Source organism: Fundulus heteroclitus, chromosome 10, assembly GCF_011125445.2.
Source record: "Fundulus heteroclitus isolate FHET01 chromosome 10, MU-UCD_Fhet_4.1, whole genome shotgun sequence".
Taxonomy (NCBI): domain Eukaryota; kingdom Metazoa; phylum Chordata; class Actinopteri; order Cyprinodontiformes; family Fundulidae; genus Fundulus; species Fundulus heteroclitus.
The window spans coordinates 32,700,097-32,719,098 of NC_046370.1; the positions used below are offsets into that span (position 1 = coordinate 32,700,097).

General features: G+C 40.7%; 1 protein-coding gene across 5 annotated transcripts in view; it reads right to left on the reverse strand.

The window, feature by feature from the left end:
- abcc3 (ATP-binding cassette, sub-family C (CFTR/MRP), member 3) overlaps positions 1-18,405 on the reverse strand; it is a 64,810-nt gene extending 46,405 nt beyond the window's left edge. For 3 of the 5 annotated variants that reach the window (XM_036142549.1, XM_036142547.1, XM_036142548.1), the window contains exon 1: positions 18,018-18,405. In XM_036142549.1, the coding sequence (XP_035998442.1) occupies positions 18,018-18,053 (36 nt within the window). In that variant the 5' untranslated portion in view covers positions 18,054-18,405. The remainder of the gene's footprint in view (positions 1-18,017) is intronic. The other 2 variants (XM_036142545.1, XM_036142546.1) reach the window with 2 other exon arrangements.
- Positions 18,406-19,002: the final 597 nt, after the last annotated feature.

The window sequence follows — 19,002 nt, forward strand, 5'->3', positions numbered from 1 at the left end:
GAGTGGGGAAACTACAGCCATATACGGCCGTCTTGTCTGGCCCACCACTCAATTTCAAGTAAGTAAAAAAAATAACTAACTAAAGCTTGATGGCAAAAAAAAAAAAAAAACAATACCCGAGAGTATTTCTGTAATTAATCAAGCCAGGATCAGGGCTGGTGAACACAACATGAGTGGGTCATGCGTCAGATGAGATAGATGGATGGTGTCGGAAAAAAAAGTGATGCTGAATGTAGTACTTTTTTTTTTAAGAGAATTGACAAATAAGTACTTTTTGGTCAAAGTCAAAAGCTTCAGTTAGTGAGGAGATGATCATTTGTATTAAGTACAATCAATTGCATCCCTTATAAAAACTTAAATTTGCAAGTGTTAATGTAAATATGCAAAAACTGATATTGTGGTTTTGTGCTGAACAACAATCATCTGAATGAGAGAAACATGTAAAACATGGAGGCCAGCGGGCCTGGAGGACCTGGGTTGAAAAACACGGCAAAAGGAGTTGTGACTCATGGTTTAGAGGAGTTGGAACAATAGTTGAGGGAGCCAGAAATCATCCGGAGTTGAAAGGTAAAGTAAACATATTTCATACTGCAGGGAGATGTGACCCTAGCGCTGCTTCCCTGGACAGACCCACCCACAGGCAGAACCAAGATAAACACAGCTGCCAGCCTCCTCCTCTCCACAACCACACCTATCAGTAGGAACACAGTGTGTAACGTGGAGCGGAGAGAGGGGCTGAACACGTCTCTGTCCACTAGGGCTGGGCAATAAATCGATTTTATAGATTCATTCAAATTAGCAATTTATGAGATTTAATTTTTGGATAATCAAGATTTAATTTTTTTTTACTGGAATTATATCTGAATTATGCAGAAGTGCAAACATTTTTATCCCAAAGTCGTATTTAGGGACACATTCCCCCCCTTTTTCCTCTGACTGATTTCCGTTTGCCAGAACTTCAGAATAAGGCAGGGAGCGAACCTGAAAAGTCAGTCTGATCCTTATTACCTGTTTTTAACCATAAAGGAACAAATTAGGCAGAAGTTAACTACTATAAATAGCACACTTAGCCATGCTAATTGCCCATTTTTAATATAAAAAGGAACAGAAAATGCAGTTAAAGCTCTATAAATAGCACACTAAATGTGACCTCAGCCATGCCTGCCTATTTTAGTTGGGGAACTGAAAATGTAGTTGCATGAACTGAAAGCTTCGGTGAACAAATGTTTTGTTCCCATCACTACACTAGCCTGTCTAGTATGGTTTGGGAGTGAAAGCTGCACCTCCGTTAGATTTAGAGAACCAGATTTTTTTTTTTTTATCTCTCAGGACTGCTGCCAGTCTGGCACGGTGCCGGAGAGCAAGTAGCCTCGACATCTTCTTCCTTCAGCCCTACTGGTCCCCTGCATGGATCATGGTAGCAAGCAGGACTTCTCATAGTTTTATTCCAACAAACACTTTATTCTTGCTTGTTTCTGAAACAGAACGTAGGTGACTGAATTAAACACAGGTGGACTCTATTTACTCATAAACAGCTGCTAAAAGCAGCAGGTTGCACCGGATATTACTTAGACCCATCAGACTAAAAGGCCCCGAACAGGAACAAATGTCCCCCACTTCACTTCAGATTTTTATTTGTACAAAAAATGGAAATCCTTGTATTCTGTTCCTTCCAATTCCTCTCCCTCTTTGTGAGATCCTACGTTATGCTACGATGTTTAGTGAAAAACTATGTTAAAACTCCAGGGGAGTTAGCATTACTTTATGTTGGTAAAACAGATAAATGTATTTTTAAATGAAGAGAAAATATGAATACACAGCAAAAACGGAACTAGAAATAAGTAAAATATTCTTTAAAATTGGTGTATTTGTCCTTGATTTGAGCAGGTAAATAAGATGATTTGCCAATGGAATAAGATTTTTGCACTTAAAATAGGAACAATTCATCTCCATCTGCTTATTTTAAGTGCAGGATGTCTAATTATCTTATTTTAGGGGTAGAAATACTCATTCCGTTGGCAGATAATCTTATTTACTTGCTCAAATCAAGGATTAAAACACTAACTTTAAGAACATTTTACTTATTTTTAGATCTGTTTTTGCAGTGTACTTTTTTTTAAAGGCACAGAAGATCTGACAGTAAGTTAGCAGTCACAGAAAACCACAGAAGCTCAAAGTCCCCCAGTTGCTATGTTCAACGTTTTGATTAAGACCACAACATTCATAATGCTGATTAATGGCAAATTTCCTTTCCTTTGCTCAGTCCAGCTGCAGTCACCGTCCCTGGCTGTCGGCTAACAGCAGTCAGAAAAACAAAGCGCTCATGCAAAGCTCAGCCAGGATGCGATAGATAAACTCTCCAGCTAATCCTTTAAACAAAAAGACTTCTACGCCGTGCTTGAAACGCACCAACTCTGTGAAACAACAAAGCTGTTTCCAAAGAGAAGTTATTCAGTTGAACCTGACAGCAACACATCGTGGGAGGAAAGGATGTCCGTTAGCTCTGGTTATTTTAAGCACAACCCCATCAAGTTTTATTTCCCTCTTTGCTCCAGAAAGCGACCAGCAACATGATGGATTATGAGCTGATAATAGATTAACTCGTGTGTTCCCTTTCCTACAGCGCACCGTTCCAGATTACGCATAAAGGAGCAATATGAGTTGTTAAAACGTCTTTTTTACTATAGATGAGAACGCCCTTGTTCAGTTCTCATAAACGAGCATGAGAGCAGTTCAATCATAAACAGTGAAAGTGAAAACACTTGGCTGATCTCTTATGACTTATATATATTTTTAAAAAGCATTCAGAACTTCATACCGTCTCCCTGATGGGACTCTTTTTACTGTATGCTATCGGTGACATTTTTATGAGTAAAAGGACATAACTGCGGGGAGTTAGCCTGGTACTGTGTAAATTTACTTTAATTATCTGCTTTAATTATCTTTAGCTAAGCGCTGCTGCCATAAAACAGAGAGATGAGGCACAGGTTGCGTCATCTGCATGTAGAGTGAACATGATTCTCACGATATGGTGACCTGTAGTCAGTATGCTACTGTATTACAGTATTGACACGAGAATGATAATAAAATAAAACGTGTAACATGTTCTAATTAATATGATTTAAACCCAAAAAGCAATATTTACTCTGACAGGTACTAAGTTAAATGACATAATGAACAATAAAGTGAGTCACTTTCTGTAGTTTATGCACGACTTCATGCAATACTAACACTAACATGGTGAGACTATCTGGTTAAAAAGCTGGGCAATGTGTTCAGGTACAGCCTTAGCAGACACGCTGCTTTTAGCCTGTTATCTGTAGTTTTTAAGCAGCTGCCTTGATAAGACGGATCAATCGAGCTATCTTCATTTCTGTGTCAGGACTGTTACGCTGTTTTTGTTCTGGGAAATGGTTCTGAAAAAGAAAAAAAAGAAAAAGAAAAAGAAAAAAGAAGCCAAATTTGTCAAACTGTTGAGGTCTTCCTCAAGCATGGCAAAAAGGGAACAAAAAGAGAGCAACATTTTCTTGAGATGTGTGTAATCTTTCCTCGATTTGAGCAGGTAAATAAGGTGATCTGCTGATGGAGATCTGCTGAACTTAAAAACATTTGTACACGCTCGGCTCTTTCTCGAGCACAGCGGACCAGAACAACGCTCTCGCTAATGCAGACGCTGCCTCCATCTGTTTATCCGTCTCCCACGCCGTCCTGCCGTCAGCCATAAACAACATAACCAGATATTTAGATTCCTTTCCTTCAGGCAGAAACCCGGAGCAATTCCTGATTCAATCCTAACAACCTCAATCGGGATTCTGACCTGAAACTTCAGTTCAGAACGAAACATCCCAGTTTCATGGCGGTTTTTAATTAAGCCCATATATTCGTACGATTTCTCGAACCCTAAGCCTGTGTTTGCATTCCTTGCACCACAAATCCGTTATATATATATATTTTTTTTTTCCACCGTATTCCTCCTTTCAGCCCAGCAGAGCTCAACATAAAATGTGAAATTTAAAACTGTGGGTCAGTTCCAAACAAAGGAGGCAGAGCAAAAACTAGGATTAATGGCCGAACCCAGTAAGAGTTCAGACACATCCAGTTTTATCAGCTGTCAAATAAAGATCTGTCCATAAAGTTAGAGTGATTTAGTTTCTGTTGCTTCCCTTTAAGTGAAATTCAAGCAGAGCAATTTGGACATTTTTTGAAGACGTTTAGGATCTTTAATGGAGGAGAGGACTAGCTGTGAGCTGAAACAGCTTGCTTGCTATGACGTTATGCTGCTGTTGCGTAAAGAAGCTTCCTTCGTGAAACATCAGGCGGACTTCTACCAGAGCGTATCAAAGCTGGGCTTACAGTTCCTGGTAGGTGTGAAACAACATTTTGCAACTGTTGAAGCATTTCTGGAAAGCTTAACCAGAGATATTGAATTACAGAGCTGAAAAATCAAGAACTAAGCATAAAAAAAGGAGAACTGTGAAGGGTGTTCAGGAAAAAAAAATAATATGACAAAAGTGCCATTTACTAATAATCACCAAAAAGGGGAAGCTGCTCTTGACACTTTATGGTCTAAACAAAGACTGTTCCGGGCATCAGCGAGAGTTGAAAGACAGCTTTAAGTTCACAAAAGACCTGAAACCTGATCTTTCACAATAAAAAGAGATGGAACAGCACGGTGTGACGGCCAGACGCACCTTTTCATTCCTCCTCCTGTTGCTATGAGATGAAGAAGACACAAACTAAACTACAGCTAGAGTTATTTCCACACCACTGAGCTCTCTCCGGGAGAGTTGCATAGCACACAGGCTTCAGCACAGGAAAACTACAGTGTCCTGTAAAATGTTACTTATTGCAACAAAATGTTTTGGTGAAGAGGTCTGAATTACCTGGTTACCTAGCAACTATCTGGCCATTTGTGCATAACATGAAGGGAAAACCTCAGCAGTGCTTCTCAAAGACTGCGGGCCGGCGGTGCCATCGTCCCCCCAAAAAGAGAGAAATAAATCAGCTTTGAATGTGCATGCATAGGAAATCCAATATTTGCTTCTTTGTTTGGGTTTTGCAGTTTGAATCCAAGGCAAAATAAAATGTAACATTTTCCCCCAATAGTGCCTTTGTCCCAGAGGAACCACCCAGAAATGAACGCTTGTACACAGTAAGCTTGCATGACTGTCTACGGCTTTGTCAGGACCGCAGACATTTTCTGGTGGTTGGGCTTCTTTTCACACAGAGAAAACCTCTGATGGACCAAAACCTCTCACTACAAACCATGTGAGATCCAACGTTCATCGGTTTTATTGGTATACCCAACAATTTTTGAAAATCTATCTTGAGTTAAGTTGCACAGAGCTTTATGCTTTACAAAGAAGATGCACCATTATTGTTTTTTTGGCTTGCATACTCTACCGCATCCCACAATGCACTTATGTCAAGCTTTCAGCATAACCTATAATAATAATAATACATTATTATTTATTTGTGTTCTGCCGATGAACATCGACAGAACACACAACTAAACACACTAAACATCTTGGATGTTAAAAAAAAAAAACTTCAATAAGATGCAAGAATACTTTTTTCCACTGATCATTGGCTGTGTGTGGAAAAATATGTTATAATGGATTAAATCTTAAACATTCATTTTGAATGATGATATAAATCATAGTGCCTCTCTTTAAGGTTTAGTCTGCTTTGCACTGATGACTGATGGAAATGTTTATTAGGCATTCATTTATATTGGGGAGGGTTTCAGTTGTCTATTAGTTTATCTAGATTCTAGGTATAGTGACGTCAGTAAGTTGGGTCAGTAAGTACACTGCAAACTAAGCAATAAACAGATACAGATTTTTCAGTAGAGAAGGCCCAGATGTTAAAGACAAACGTCTCCACTGATATTGCCATGCTAGGTTTGCTAAAGTAAAAATTTTTGTGAACAATGTAGTAATACTCACAAAGATCTGATTATTTTAAAAGGCTAAATCTGCTCATTAAGACATGAAACATGCAGGTTATACATACAGTTAAACACCAAAGTATTTCACATTGTGTTGGTGTAGCCCAACATTCCAAACTTTGCTAACTCAACTACAAGATTTTAAACCAAACCTAAAGGGCACCAACCACAGGAACACGCTTGGTCTGCACTTGACCCTGTGAGCCTGATGTTCTACTCCAAGTACCAAAGCCACTGAGGTGAAAGCTCACAGGTAGCTCCAATAGTAGCAATCATTTATACAATATTCTTTTGGGTTGATTTGGGTGTCCAAATCCAAGCTTTTTGATATAATTAGGATTGCTAGACCCTTTTTGAACAAGCACATTTTACAAATCACTGCATTATAAAATCTGTATTATATGCAGGACACATTATTAGTTTTTTTTTTTTTTTTTTTTTTTTTTTTACCCTTCCAAAGATATCTATGGTAAAAAGAGGCTCCTAGAGTTTTCCGTCTCTTATACGACCTGCTCTGCAGGTTATCCTCAGATTATACAGCTCAGATATCCCCAGCCTCCTGCAGAGGAGCACAGAGAGTAGATGACACACTTTAAGTCCTTTAAAACAAAGAGCTGTGTTTATGAAGCAGCAGAGCAACATTTTCCATGGGTTTTATTTCAGATTACAACATCATCAGGAGTAGCAAGATGTGAAGAATGAAGCTGTCATGTCAGCTAGATGTACAGAAAGAAAATATAAACCCATCACCCTCGTAGGTGACATATCAAAAAAAGCGTAGCTTTATTAACCTTGTTTAACCGTCTGCTGAAGCAGCATATTAAAGCTGACCAGCAGAATCTCAATTTGCTAGCCACACATACAGGAGAGTGTAGAACGTTATTGATTAGTGAGACGCATATGACGCAGTCACCACCACATGTAGGGTGGTATTTTGTTGCACAGGCTGCTGATTTTAGTTTTCTGAAGTATTGGACAATGATTTGACGCCTCCACAGGCTTTCGCTTAACTGTCTCAGATCAACCTCTGGGAGAGGAAAAAAAATCCCTATCAGCTCCATATCATATTTAAGAGCAAATGCTGCTTGCTTTCAATATCAGGAGCCAAGAAGCACTAAAACTGCTAAATGCTCAGCCAGAAAAAACAAAAACACAAATACAGACTGATGAGTTTGATCAGCGGGACAGACATCTGTCAGAGAGAGATTGTCACTAACAGCGTTTGGTCTGAAGATAGCGGCTCACCTATCAGTAAACTCAGAGTAACAGCGGGCTTTTATTGACAGTAATGCGTCTGCTCGTGTCCGAGTCGAATTGCTAGAAACCCAATTTATCCGCAGTGAATGGGGTTGTATGCCAAGGAATAATAACCATCTTCCCAGAAGTGCTACATTACAGAAAACACTGGAGCAAGAGAGACTTTGAGGTATGGTCATGGACAGAGCTCTGGCGCCAGGTTCTGATCCATTTGGCGAATCGTTCAGAGAAAAATCTAATTTGAGGCGAGTCAAACAAATCGCCTGCACAGGCCTTAGTGGGTAAAAATTAGCTGAGTCCATACTGATATGGTAAAAGATGTCAGCAGTTTCGAGACGCTGGGTATTACTCAAGCATTGGTTGAGGCAACAAAGAAAGGATATAGTTTATAAAGCAATTAACACTGATATCAATGCAGAAAGGGGAAACTTTTTATTTATGTTGATTTGTTTTGATTACTCATCAATTAGTTTCTCACTTGGTAAATGAAACCCGTTGTTTTGTTATTATATTCCTGGCTATTACCTGTCAATTCAGGCTTTCAAAAGACTTACAAGTTTAAGGCATTTGCTTCACACATTTTTTTGCAGGTTCAAATGCTTGACAGTTTTCTGATTTAGTTCTTGCATTAATGCAGCGGTTCTCAAATATTATCTGTTACGCTCCCCGTTGAACAAGGAAAAATCTTTACAACCCCCCCTATCGCAATAAAATGGGTCAGAAATGCAACTTTTATCGTTTTCTGTTTTAATGCATTAAAGCTGTTATTCTGAAGATTACCCATAATCTTGGGTAAAATTGACACACTTGTTAGACTTTACTTTATTAGGTCCCTGAAGGGCAATTTGTTTGCAGCAAGTAAGATAAAGTCAAAGCTATACTGAAGGACGCCCTCTCCATGCATTCTCCAGGAAAGATAAGGCACACAGGTAAAAAGAATAATAGCTGATATTCCAACAAAGTCAATCCAGCGTTAAACTGCACTGTAGAAATGATTGTGTGCTTCTTTGCACAGAAAGGGTCCATTCATTCATTCACAAGACAAATAAAAGGAACATAAAGGCTTCGCGCTCAACACACTACTGCTGCTGCTTGTCACCAGTACCAGAGCCCACAATATTATATAATATTAAAGGAGCTATAAGTAATACTGGCACCTTGTGGCTCAAATCGGTACAACAGCTTGCCTGTCACAACAATCCAATATGCCGTTTTTATACGGTGTGAAACCCTTCTGAATTTTTACTAACACAGGACAGGTATACGATGGTGTATTTTGTTCCGTTTCTGGTCCGCTTCTCTTTCTGGCTTCCATGTTTGCAGGCGGCTGCTCTTTTGCCAAAATAAAACACCAAATGCTGCGCTCTGTTTTGGGAACCTTGGGAAATCTCATGATTGGCTCAGGAACCAGGAAGTAAACACGTGCTACATTCTGAACCAAAGTATTTCTGGACCGTACTTCTAGGTTTGAAAGGAGAATAACGTGACTGATACATTATTGACAGAGATGTCCGATTGTCTATAGGGAATGTTACTTCCATCCCGGATGAGAAATGAGAAGAATTTAGGTTGATTTTACAGTAAATATCTTGCTTAAAGCTCCTTTAAACGACAATACAAATGGCTTTAGCCCGACTTGTACATGCAGTTAAACTTTAATTAGATATGAACCTCATATGGCAAAAATAATATCAAGCCTTTAATATTAAAAGGCAAACTTTAACTTTTCCTCGGCCCTAGTGGCTCGCTTTTCACACAGTAGGCTGACAGGAAAGGGGGTTTGAGAGAGAGGGAAAGATATGCAGCAAAGGGCCTGAGGCCAGAATCGACCCCGGGTCAGCCACGTCAAAGATTAAGGCCTCCGTATATGGGTCGTGCTCACTAGTCCTCCGCCATCGGAACACACTCTAACATTAAGTTGCATACTTTTAGATGTTTATTAATAGAACTCATCATACTACTGACCGCAGGTACAAACACAACAACACGCAGTGCTGTTGTCACATTTAGAAAGATTTTAAAAGGCTTGTATTTTCTGGACAAAAAAGGCAAGGCTGTTCTTGCCTTGCCTTGTCAGTCAGTATAACCACACCTTTCTGAAAGGCCCCAGTAGCTCCAGCTCCACAACGCAAAAGGCATCCCACCATAAAAACTAAGGAGGTCTCCAAACAAGTCAGGAACAAAGTTGTTAAGAAGTACAAGTCAGGGTGGGGTTAGAGAGAAATAACCAAAGTCTTTGATGTTCCCCAAGAGCACCATCAAATCAATCAACTTCAAATGGAAAGCACATGGTACCAAAACAAACTTCCCAAGACAGGGCTGCCCACCAAAAGAATGGGCAAGGAGAGCGTTAATCAGAGTGGCAGCACAGAGACCAAAGGTAACCCTAAAGGCAAGTTATTACAGGCCTGCAGTTCCCACAGAAAATTATTATTTTAACCTCCTTTTTGTGAACTACTGGGTCAGAAACTGCTTCATAAGGAACAAACCTACAATGCAGGTGAAACTTTAGGTCAACTTTTTTTGTAAAATCAACCCCAAAAAAACAGCAAAATCAAATTTTTACACAACCTTCAAAATGTATTACTTTATAACTATTACATTTCTTTCTAACAGCTGTGAACAAAAATTCTAACTATGTTGTTTGAGCTTCCAGGATAAAAAGGTATTTCCTTTTGAATTCAATACAACAATGAAAGGATTGCAAGATTATCCAGATTTCTAAATGAAAGCCTTCATCTGATTTTATCAAAGTGAATCAAAGAACATCCTGTTTGATGGTTTGGTTGACAAAAGTGAGATTTTGATGTTTTTTTAATGCATTCACTGAGTAAGAAAATGTCACATATTCACTTCATTCACTCTGTGTACCTCTGATTACTTGTTTTGGTAAATATTTGTTATTTGTGAAATGATTCAGAAATGAATTCAGAATGAATTCAGAAATTTCATAAGGTTATTTTGTAGATCCAAACAAGTTTAGACGTTATGTACATATAAACATTTTTGAGATTGTATTATTGAACTAACATTTATTACAACATAAAACACACAAAAGCACCGAAAATAGGTACTGTTGATAACCGGTACAGATACCTAGAAATCGGTACCGTATCTGTTCAAATGTGAAAGGTACCCATCCCTACCAATATGCGTCATTTATCTCAATATGTTTTGCCTTTCATAAAAGTATTAAAAAAATGTAACAAACAAATATGAGAAACAGCTGAAACATAACCTGCTGGGACATATAAAGGTATAGCTATAATGTAGCATAGACCATGTCAATACAAACGATATAGTCTCATCTTAGATCTCTTTTTTAAAAAATTTCTATAATTTTTAAAATCTCGATATATTGCCCAGCCCTAAGTTCTTGGCTGGGCCAGCTGTCTCTGTGAATCTCTAAAATAACACGTTTTAAAGTATGTGATCGGTGTTGCGCTTTGAACGTGAACAGTTCAGGAGAAGAGATGGCGACTTGTTCTCCCAGCTGCGTTCACAAACATGGCAACATGGAAATCATTAACAAATCATAAACGATGAGTGGACCAGACAATTTGCAGCTGTCTCAGCCGTTTAAAGGGGATCCACTGAGCAACTTTGGAAATAAAACTGTTTTTATTTTTAACCCACACATGGAGTTTGTTTAAAGTTAAACATAAAAATAATTTAAAAAAAAAAAAGGTATTGTGCCAATTTTTAAGCTAGTTTTGTTCTACTCTGATAACCTGTGGTTTAAACAACAAATTCCTCCTTATTTCAAATGTTGAAATATAGAAAATACCCATTTCATAACTCTCCCTTACAGGTTTTGGGCTGGTTCGCATTCTTGAAGTCATACAGAGGCATTTCAGGGATTTTCCTGCAAATTTGTGATGCAACATTTCCAAACAGACAAAACACAGATCCTGAAAACGTTCGTCAACTGCAGGGAAGTTTCCCACCGAGCTCGACGTGTCTCAAATACTTCTTACGTTACAGCGGCTTCCTCTTTGCAGTTTCGATTCAGCTTCTGCTTTGGCCGAGTCCAGACCCGCGGATGAAGCACGGCGCTCCTCCGGCCGGGCTGCTCCTCCTCTCAGCTGTAACCCAAGCGGCTGCAGGACCGTCTGCGTCGCTGCTTTGTAAAGCTTGCCGATGAGCCGGCTTTGGGTGAGCCTGGGAACGTGTGCGCTCGATGCCATGCAGTCTGTCTGCTTCTGCCGTGTCATGTTCAGTAAAGGAACAATGTGGGAAGACCTCCCTTTGAATAATAAGACCTCCCTTTGAAGAGAACATTTTCGTTCTTTTTGGTTTTTGTGGTGCCTTGCAAAAGTTGCCCTGCTCCTTGAGGTGTACCACATGGTGCCACGTTACACCTGCACACTTCCTTGAGACGTTTTTGCTCATTCTTTTGAACCTTTCACAGCAATCACAGCTGGAAGTCTGTTTTAGGTATGTCCCTACCAACGCTGCACATGATCGCAGCCATTTTTCCTGCTCAGTCAGATCAAACAGAGTGGAAACATTCATTTTCACGACACATATTCTAATTTGGATTTAGGTGTGGGTTTTGACTGGGCCATTCGGAGACATGAACATGATTTATCCTTTTCCTGGTTTATTCCCGACACGCTTTAGAGCAAACTGGTAACTTGAGTTTATACGGCTTTCTTCTTAACAGAGTTGCAACATAACATCAATCTTGGGAAAAAAGGATAACTTGTTTTCTTCACATTTTGTTTAGCTATACAGAGCAAGAAGCAATGCGCTGCTGCCCCTCCTGCACCTTTTGCTGCGCCCTGACAGACAGCTGGCTGAAAGAGGGCTCAGGAAGGCTCTTACAATTTTCTGAGCTGAAAAGAAACCTTCCCAGAGCTGTTTGCTGTTCAGTAATGACACTAACATTTAATCGTTTTATTTTATGAATAGTGGCTTGGTGTTTTCTAGACACCTGCTTTGTTACTGACTCTTATTGCTCTTTTTTCGCAGTAGGGATAGTGACTGTAGCACGTTTTTATAAATCTTGCCCCAGATGTCTGCACAGTAACTCAAGTAGGGCAAAACTAAGGAACAGCACAGAAAGTGGAGTGCTTTTTAATCCAAAAGCGGTTTTGGCGTGCGTCAATACAGAGAGGTTCTTTGACACTTTATTGTTCGCATATCTGATATGAGCGGTTCATCAATAAAAGCCGCGAAACGTGGAGTCAGACAGTTCCACATTAAACCTAAATATCCCAAAAAAACAACAACATTATTTTAGTTTGTTTACATCCAACCACAAATTTTATTTAAACATATTAATTTAGGGTCTTTATCAGTTGATTAACATAATCTCTGGCATGAAAAAAAATATTTGGGTCATCGCCAAATAAAGCAGTTTTATTATTTTAGATATCTTGCGTACATCCTTAATATTTATTAAGATAACTTAATGCCCAGCACTGAAACCTGGGGAACCCCATGAGAAAGATGCATATATTTTGAGCGTGCTTCTACCAGTATTACGGTACATATTGTTCTGTCACTGTAACTCGATTCAACACTTTTCCACTTATCCCATATTGTTCAATTTATTTATTAATACATTGGGGTTGATTGTGTCAAAAAGTCTTTATGATATCAATAAAGATACAATTTTCTTCTGATCAGAAGCAGTTGTGTCTTCTCTTGCTTCGAGGATGGCTAATGGTGTTGATCGCTTGTAAACAAAAAAACATTTCACTGATCAATTTATCAATAATCAATAAATAAATGATGCAATAATTTTCCTGGTATCTGAGTAAATTGGGGCGGCAGAGAGTTTGATGTGTAGTTAGTAAAATAACGTTTGTCCAACGGTATTTCTTTGGCTTTTTTTTTTCCCCATCTCATCTGGGAATGAATCCGTTTTGAAGGCCGAGTTCCTGATGTGTTCCTCAATGGTTTTGAAATTCCTTAAAAAAACACACGTTGACGGCAAGTAAACTGATGGACCTGCTATTCTTAAATGTATTCACGACATTGCACTTCTCCTGTCTCTGCGTCACCACTGAGGAACACCGAGTTGTTGTTTCTTAGCATCGTGTCAAAATGTACTGCAGTAGTTGGTGGTTCACGGACTTGTAATATATAAATCTTGTTCGGGCTGTCAAACGGACTTCAAGCTGCTCCTTAGACGTCTTAAAAAGAACAACACTGTAAATAGGGCAATTGATCAGGCCAAAGCATTAGCTCTGACCTACACTCAGCAGCCACTCCTGAAGGCTGGGGGATTACTGATGCCTGCTGCTTGTTTGAAGTGGACGTGAATAGCAGCAGCTACTTTAAACCACTTGTTGTCGCCCCACAAAACAGCCACGTCTGGGGGTGAGGTCGACCCAGAGCGGATCACTTAGGTACATAGCCATGCGTTCATGGTGAACGTTTCTTTCCGTCCGCGCAAAGTCCTCAGCTTTAGTTAAATGTATATAGGCTATACAGATGCGGGTGGAGAAGAACCGAATAAGCAGATATTGCTCGGGCAAAGCTGACTGAAACTACTGAATTTATGTAACAAGCATGTTGCAACACAGAGAAGAACCACGATAACGCCAAAAAAACAACACAAAAAAAACCTGAAGCCTTTCATTTCTAAGAAAAAGAAGAACGAGCTGCTATCTTTTCTGTCTGACACGGGTGCGTGCAAACAGCGGCTTTCATTTGAATTACGCTGATAACGTGATTTCAGTCCCTGACTTTTCTTACTATGTCACGCGCAACGCTGAAGCAACTTCTCTTTAAAGACCCCGAGACATACTGAGAGGAAGAGAATATGCTGACTGCTCTGTGCGGCGAAAAGGGGGCGGCGAGGTACACAATGTGAACTTTGGAGAAGTTAAAGAAGCAATTCGACAATGAAATGAAACCAAAATTTGCAAATCACTGACATGCCGTGTACAGCGTGAATGAGACCCCCAAGCTTGTCACGTCTGCAGAGACAGCATTCATTTGTTGAGTTCATATTTTTATGACTCTTTGCACACATGAAAACTGATATTTGCTCATATAAATATATTCATCCATCCATCGTTTCTACCCGCTTGCACACCTAAGGGCAATCTACAGAGACCAATTAACCTCACGGTCATGTGTTTGGACCGGGAAAGGAACCCAGAGAGGACCCATGGATGCACCGGGAGAACAAGCTAAACTCCATGCAGAAAGACCCCAGGCTGGGATTTGACCCTCTTGCTATATACGTAGTTGCCTTGGATCTGTGGAGGGACACGACAATCCTCATCAGGACACCTCTGGAGCTTTCGTCATTGAGTTACCAATGAGATGTGGTGCAACCCGCCTGGGAATCACTGCTGTGGTTCCGTAATCTCCCATGAGATCAACAAGCCTAAACAAAGAACACTTTCAGTCGCTTCTGTCCACTAATGCCGACACCTTGGGTAACTACTGCACTGTGACGTCGCCGTTTGGCAGAAACGTTACGTCACCTGGTATGGAAGCAAAGCCGACTCCTGACAGCCTCTCGTCTGATTGGCTGTTGACGCGTTGCCGCACGACAACCGTCCTCGAGGACACGGAAGCAACCGTTAGTCACCTAACTGCTGGATAAATAGGGCTTCGGGTGCTTTGATCCAACAACCTGAAAAGCTAGCTTAAAACATGTAGCAAAGCAAGATTTTTTTTTTTAATCGCTCCAAAATAAACAACGCCGGCGCTTCCTCTTAGAATACTAGAAACGGTCCCGGAAATGCAATTAACGGCGAACCAGCTCCGACTCTGAGTCACACAGCAACGCGGTGCAGCGTCTCTAGTTTCATGTATAGCATAGGGGCCCTCGGTTATTGTTAATGGTAAGGTGCCTTGCAAAGTATTCATGCCCCTTAACTTTCTTCACATTTTCATACAACCACAAACGTTTGTGTTTTATGTGACGTAATTGTGAAATCGGAGGAAAATTGCACTTTTTTTTTTCCAAAAATAAACACCTGAAAAGTGAAGTCAGCGTTCAGCCTTACTGAGTCAATACTTCGTCCGACCACCTTTAGCTACAGACGCCACCGCAAGTCCTTTGGAACACGTGTCTCCCAGCTTCACTCATCTGTCCGTTCCTCCAAAGCTCCTTCAGACTGGAGAGTGTTTTTGAACAGCAATGTTTTAAGCCTTGCAACAGGGAATGGGTTTGATTTAGCCCTGGACTTTGACTGGGCCATTCTGCGTGGCGCTTTAGCAACGCTTTGATCAAAGCTCTTCCATTATTGTTCTGGTTGCATCTTTTGGATAAAAAAAATAAAATAAAAAAATCAACCCTAACCACCTTCTTAGTAGAAAAGCATCCCCACAGCATGACGCTGCCACCACCTGTTTCTAGCATAAATTTTTAGGGATTGACTTGTGAAGAAAACGTAAAAACCAAAAGTCTTACGAGCGTGTCCTATGCTATGTTAGTCAGCCACATAAAATCCCAATAAAACTATTAAGTTTGCAGTTGAGCCAAAATTTGAAATAAATAAATAATAATCTAAGTGTACCATCAATACTTTGACAAGGAGCTGTGTGCATGAATCAACCTTCAAGACGCATAGCTGTGTCTGACTGAACGGCAGAAAGCAGACGCTATAGGAGGTTAAGGTGAAGCTGTTTCAGAGCTGCCATTTACTTTTTATTTAGTTTTCTGCATTTTGACTCGCTCTTGAATCGGTTCCAAAGACAAAACCAGATACCTGAACATTATGAGCCTCAACAAGCCGCTTGCAAATGTTCTGGTTTTATCCAACAGACAAGACTCTGTTCTGTCCGCCGTCCAACATCACACCATTTGCACATTTTTCCCCGTTTCCCAACGCCGCCCTTTCCAAAAAAAACAAAAACACTTCCCCCTTTCTATATACACTGATGAACTTGCGCTCGTACCGCTTCACCTCTGATTCAAATACAGGGGGGAAAAAAAAGGTCAAACACAGACTTGTACTGTTGATATTAGTGGTTGAGGTTAGAGTTACGGCAAAAGCACACAAAAAATAAAGCTGCACTGATGCCTCGGTGGTTAGAAATTATACAAAGCATGAATCCACTAAGCTTGTCAAATCGAGAGCGTCAAAAGTACTGCTTCTCACAGCCTCAAACACCGCAGTAACAGACCCGAAACAGCCCTCAGGAGCCAACTGTGTCATCACAGACGATCTACTAAAGACTGAACTATAGAGGCAACAATGCAAGCCTGAGACCACGACTAGTTAGCAGTTTCTGGGGGGGAAAAGTTCACCACACAGACAGCAGAATACTGGAAAAAGTTATTACGTGCAGACAACAATGACCCAGTAGCAGAATGATGGACTGAGAAAGGCGTGGAGAAAGAAAGGAACCGCTCAAGATCCATCCTTAGACTGTTTCTTTGTTTTTATATCAAACGCGTGGGCTCTTTTTATGCTAAAAAACAAAAAAAAACAGTTATAACTGTCAGGTATTTTTTAAGCTTTACCAAAATCTTAAATTAGCACATTTATCCTATGAAATCTAAACTATTGTAGTCTTTAATTTCTTAAACCATATTTATTTATTTAAAAATAAAACAGATTTGACTATTATGCAAATCAGTTTTCACTAGTATAATATATATATATATATATATATATATATATATATATATATATATATATATATATATATATACACACACACACACACACACACACACACACACACACACACACACACACACACACACATTGTAAGTACAAGCGAGAATCTATGTGTTAAACATCAGAACATCACCAGAGATAAGTATGAATCGTAAACTACAAGTTATGATTGCATGCCAGCAACATGCATCACAGAATTGAGCAATATTGCTTGACTGTAAGGCTGCACAGCACGCTGAATCACAACCATCGGTGCAAAATGGACTGCTCGGATGCAACACTTGGCAGCCTATCAAATGATACATTCTAAGAGACATGAGTGAACGATCATCTGACAACAAACAACATTTGGCCACTTGGTTGGAGTTTCATTGGCCTTCGGGCGCATTTTAATGGCCGAACTAATTGAACTAATTGAAAGTGGCAGGGAAACGATGATGATGATGATGACATTGAGGAAGGACGGTGGTAATTGTAACCGACAGCGTCATCGCAGTATTGGTCAGGAAGAAAACAATGATTACACGTTTTCCTGACACCTTGCAACCCTGTTGTAATGTTATTGCATCGTTACTGGGACAATATTATCATTGCAGCAAACGATCGAAGCCATGCATTGTAAAGCAGGGTGGAACTGGAGTGCACGTGGATGACATTAAATAAAGATCAGCGCGATTTACTATTAACCTTTGTGGTATTTTGTTTTTGTTTACTCTACAGAGAAGAGGCTCAAAGAAGAGCGCAGCTTTGCCTCCAAATGATGGAGGCCACTGTAACAACAACAGACAACTGTTTGCTCCCCGCCTGGCTTAATTGACCTTAACGGGCTTTAGTCATTTCCTACTCCTGCGCAGTTGTCTTGACCGTGGCGCCATCGCTTTAATAATCCCGACCAGGGCTACTGTTCCTCAAACTTATCAGGCTTGCAAGCAAGTAAGTCGGCAAAGCGCTTTGAACCTCCGCCAGGTGTAACAACTTTAAGCAGAGCACCTCATTGGCTTCGACAGACGTCTTCCCCTGCTCCCGTAAAGGTATCCAGAAAGCGCCTCCCGGCGTGGTTAATTGGGGGCTTTGTTAACCCGGTAAATACCTTAAAGGAGGGACGGTTCTAGTCTAGGGAGCTGAGACGGTTACTTCGGCTGCCGGGAGATGCAGCAGACCCTGTCAGATACCGAGCATTTCGCAGCGACGGTAACGAGAAACGCACTCACCCAGAAAGGGAGTTTTGCTCCGCACAGCCGCTCCATCTCCTTCGCAGCGGGAACGAGAGCGGGTATCCCCGTCGGAGCTCTTTTACCCCCGTCGGTCTACGCGGAAGGTTTCGAGCCCTGCCCCGCGGAGCCGCTGTCCTGTGGTCCCGTCTTCACGCGGCAAAAGGCGCTCGCGAGCTGTCACATGCCACTCGGACAGGTACGCGTCGCGGACGGAGGGGCTCCTCGGTCTCCTTTCTGTGCGTGCGCGAGCAGACGTATCACGGGGGGAAGCTCCTTCCGCTCTGGCGAAGGGACGGGAGTCATTCGGATCCAGCCGAGAGTTATTTCTAAAGGAGGAGGCTATTCTACGGTGATGGAAAAGAAAGGCTGGCGTCAGTTTACTACTAGGCCCCGCCCCCCTTCGACCCAAGTCGCCCCAAAGTATGGAAGGCTGTTGTGATGAAGCCGATTTTATGTTAAAACAGCCTGCCATACACTCTTCGCCTTATTAACACACAACCACCCTAGTAAAGCGGACGCCCGGAAAAGGGTTCGCAGCCAGAGTCATGATGACGCATGAGAAAAATAAAATTTGAGGCAAAACATTTTTTGATATTTTTTTTCCCTCAAAATTAAAGAGTTGTAAATTAGTTAATTAGTGGTCTAAATGTATTATTGTTGTTTGAAGTTCTCAGAAAGTGAAGCGCCAAAGGTCCAAAGTTGGCACTGAGCAAAGCAAACAAGAAGAGCCATAAAAAGCTACCTCATCCTGCAACAGATGGTGCTGGCCCCCGTTGGCAATGATAGTCACATCCTGCTGCCTGTGTGAGATTACGTGAAACACCGACACAGATGTGTCCACAAGAAATAAGCTAATTCTACTGGTTTTGCAACTTGTAACTAGATCATTAATAGTAAGTTGTAATTTCTGGGTTCCATGTTGGACAAAGTGAACAAGATTTCAAGTTAATTCAGAATTTACAGTTCTGAGATTTCTTCCCAA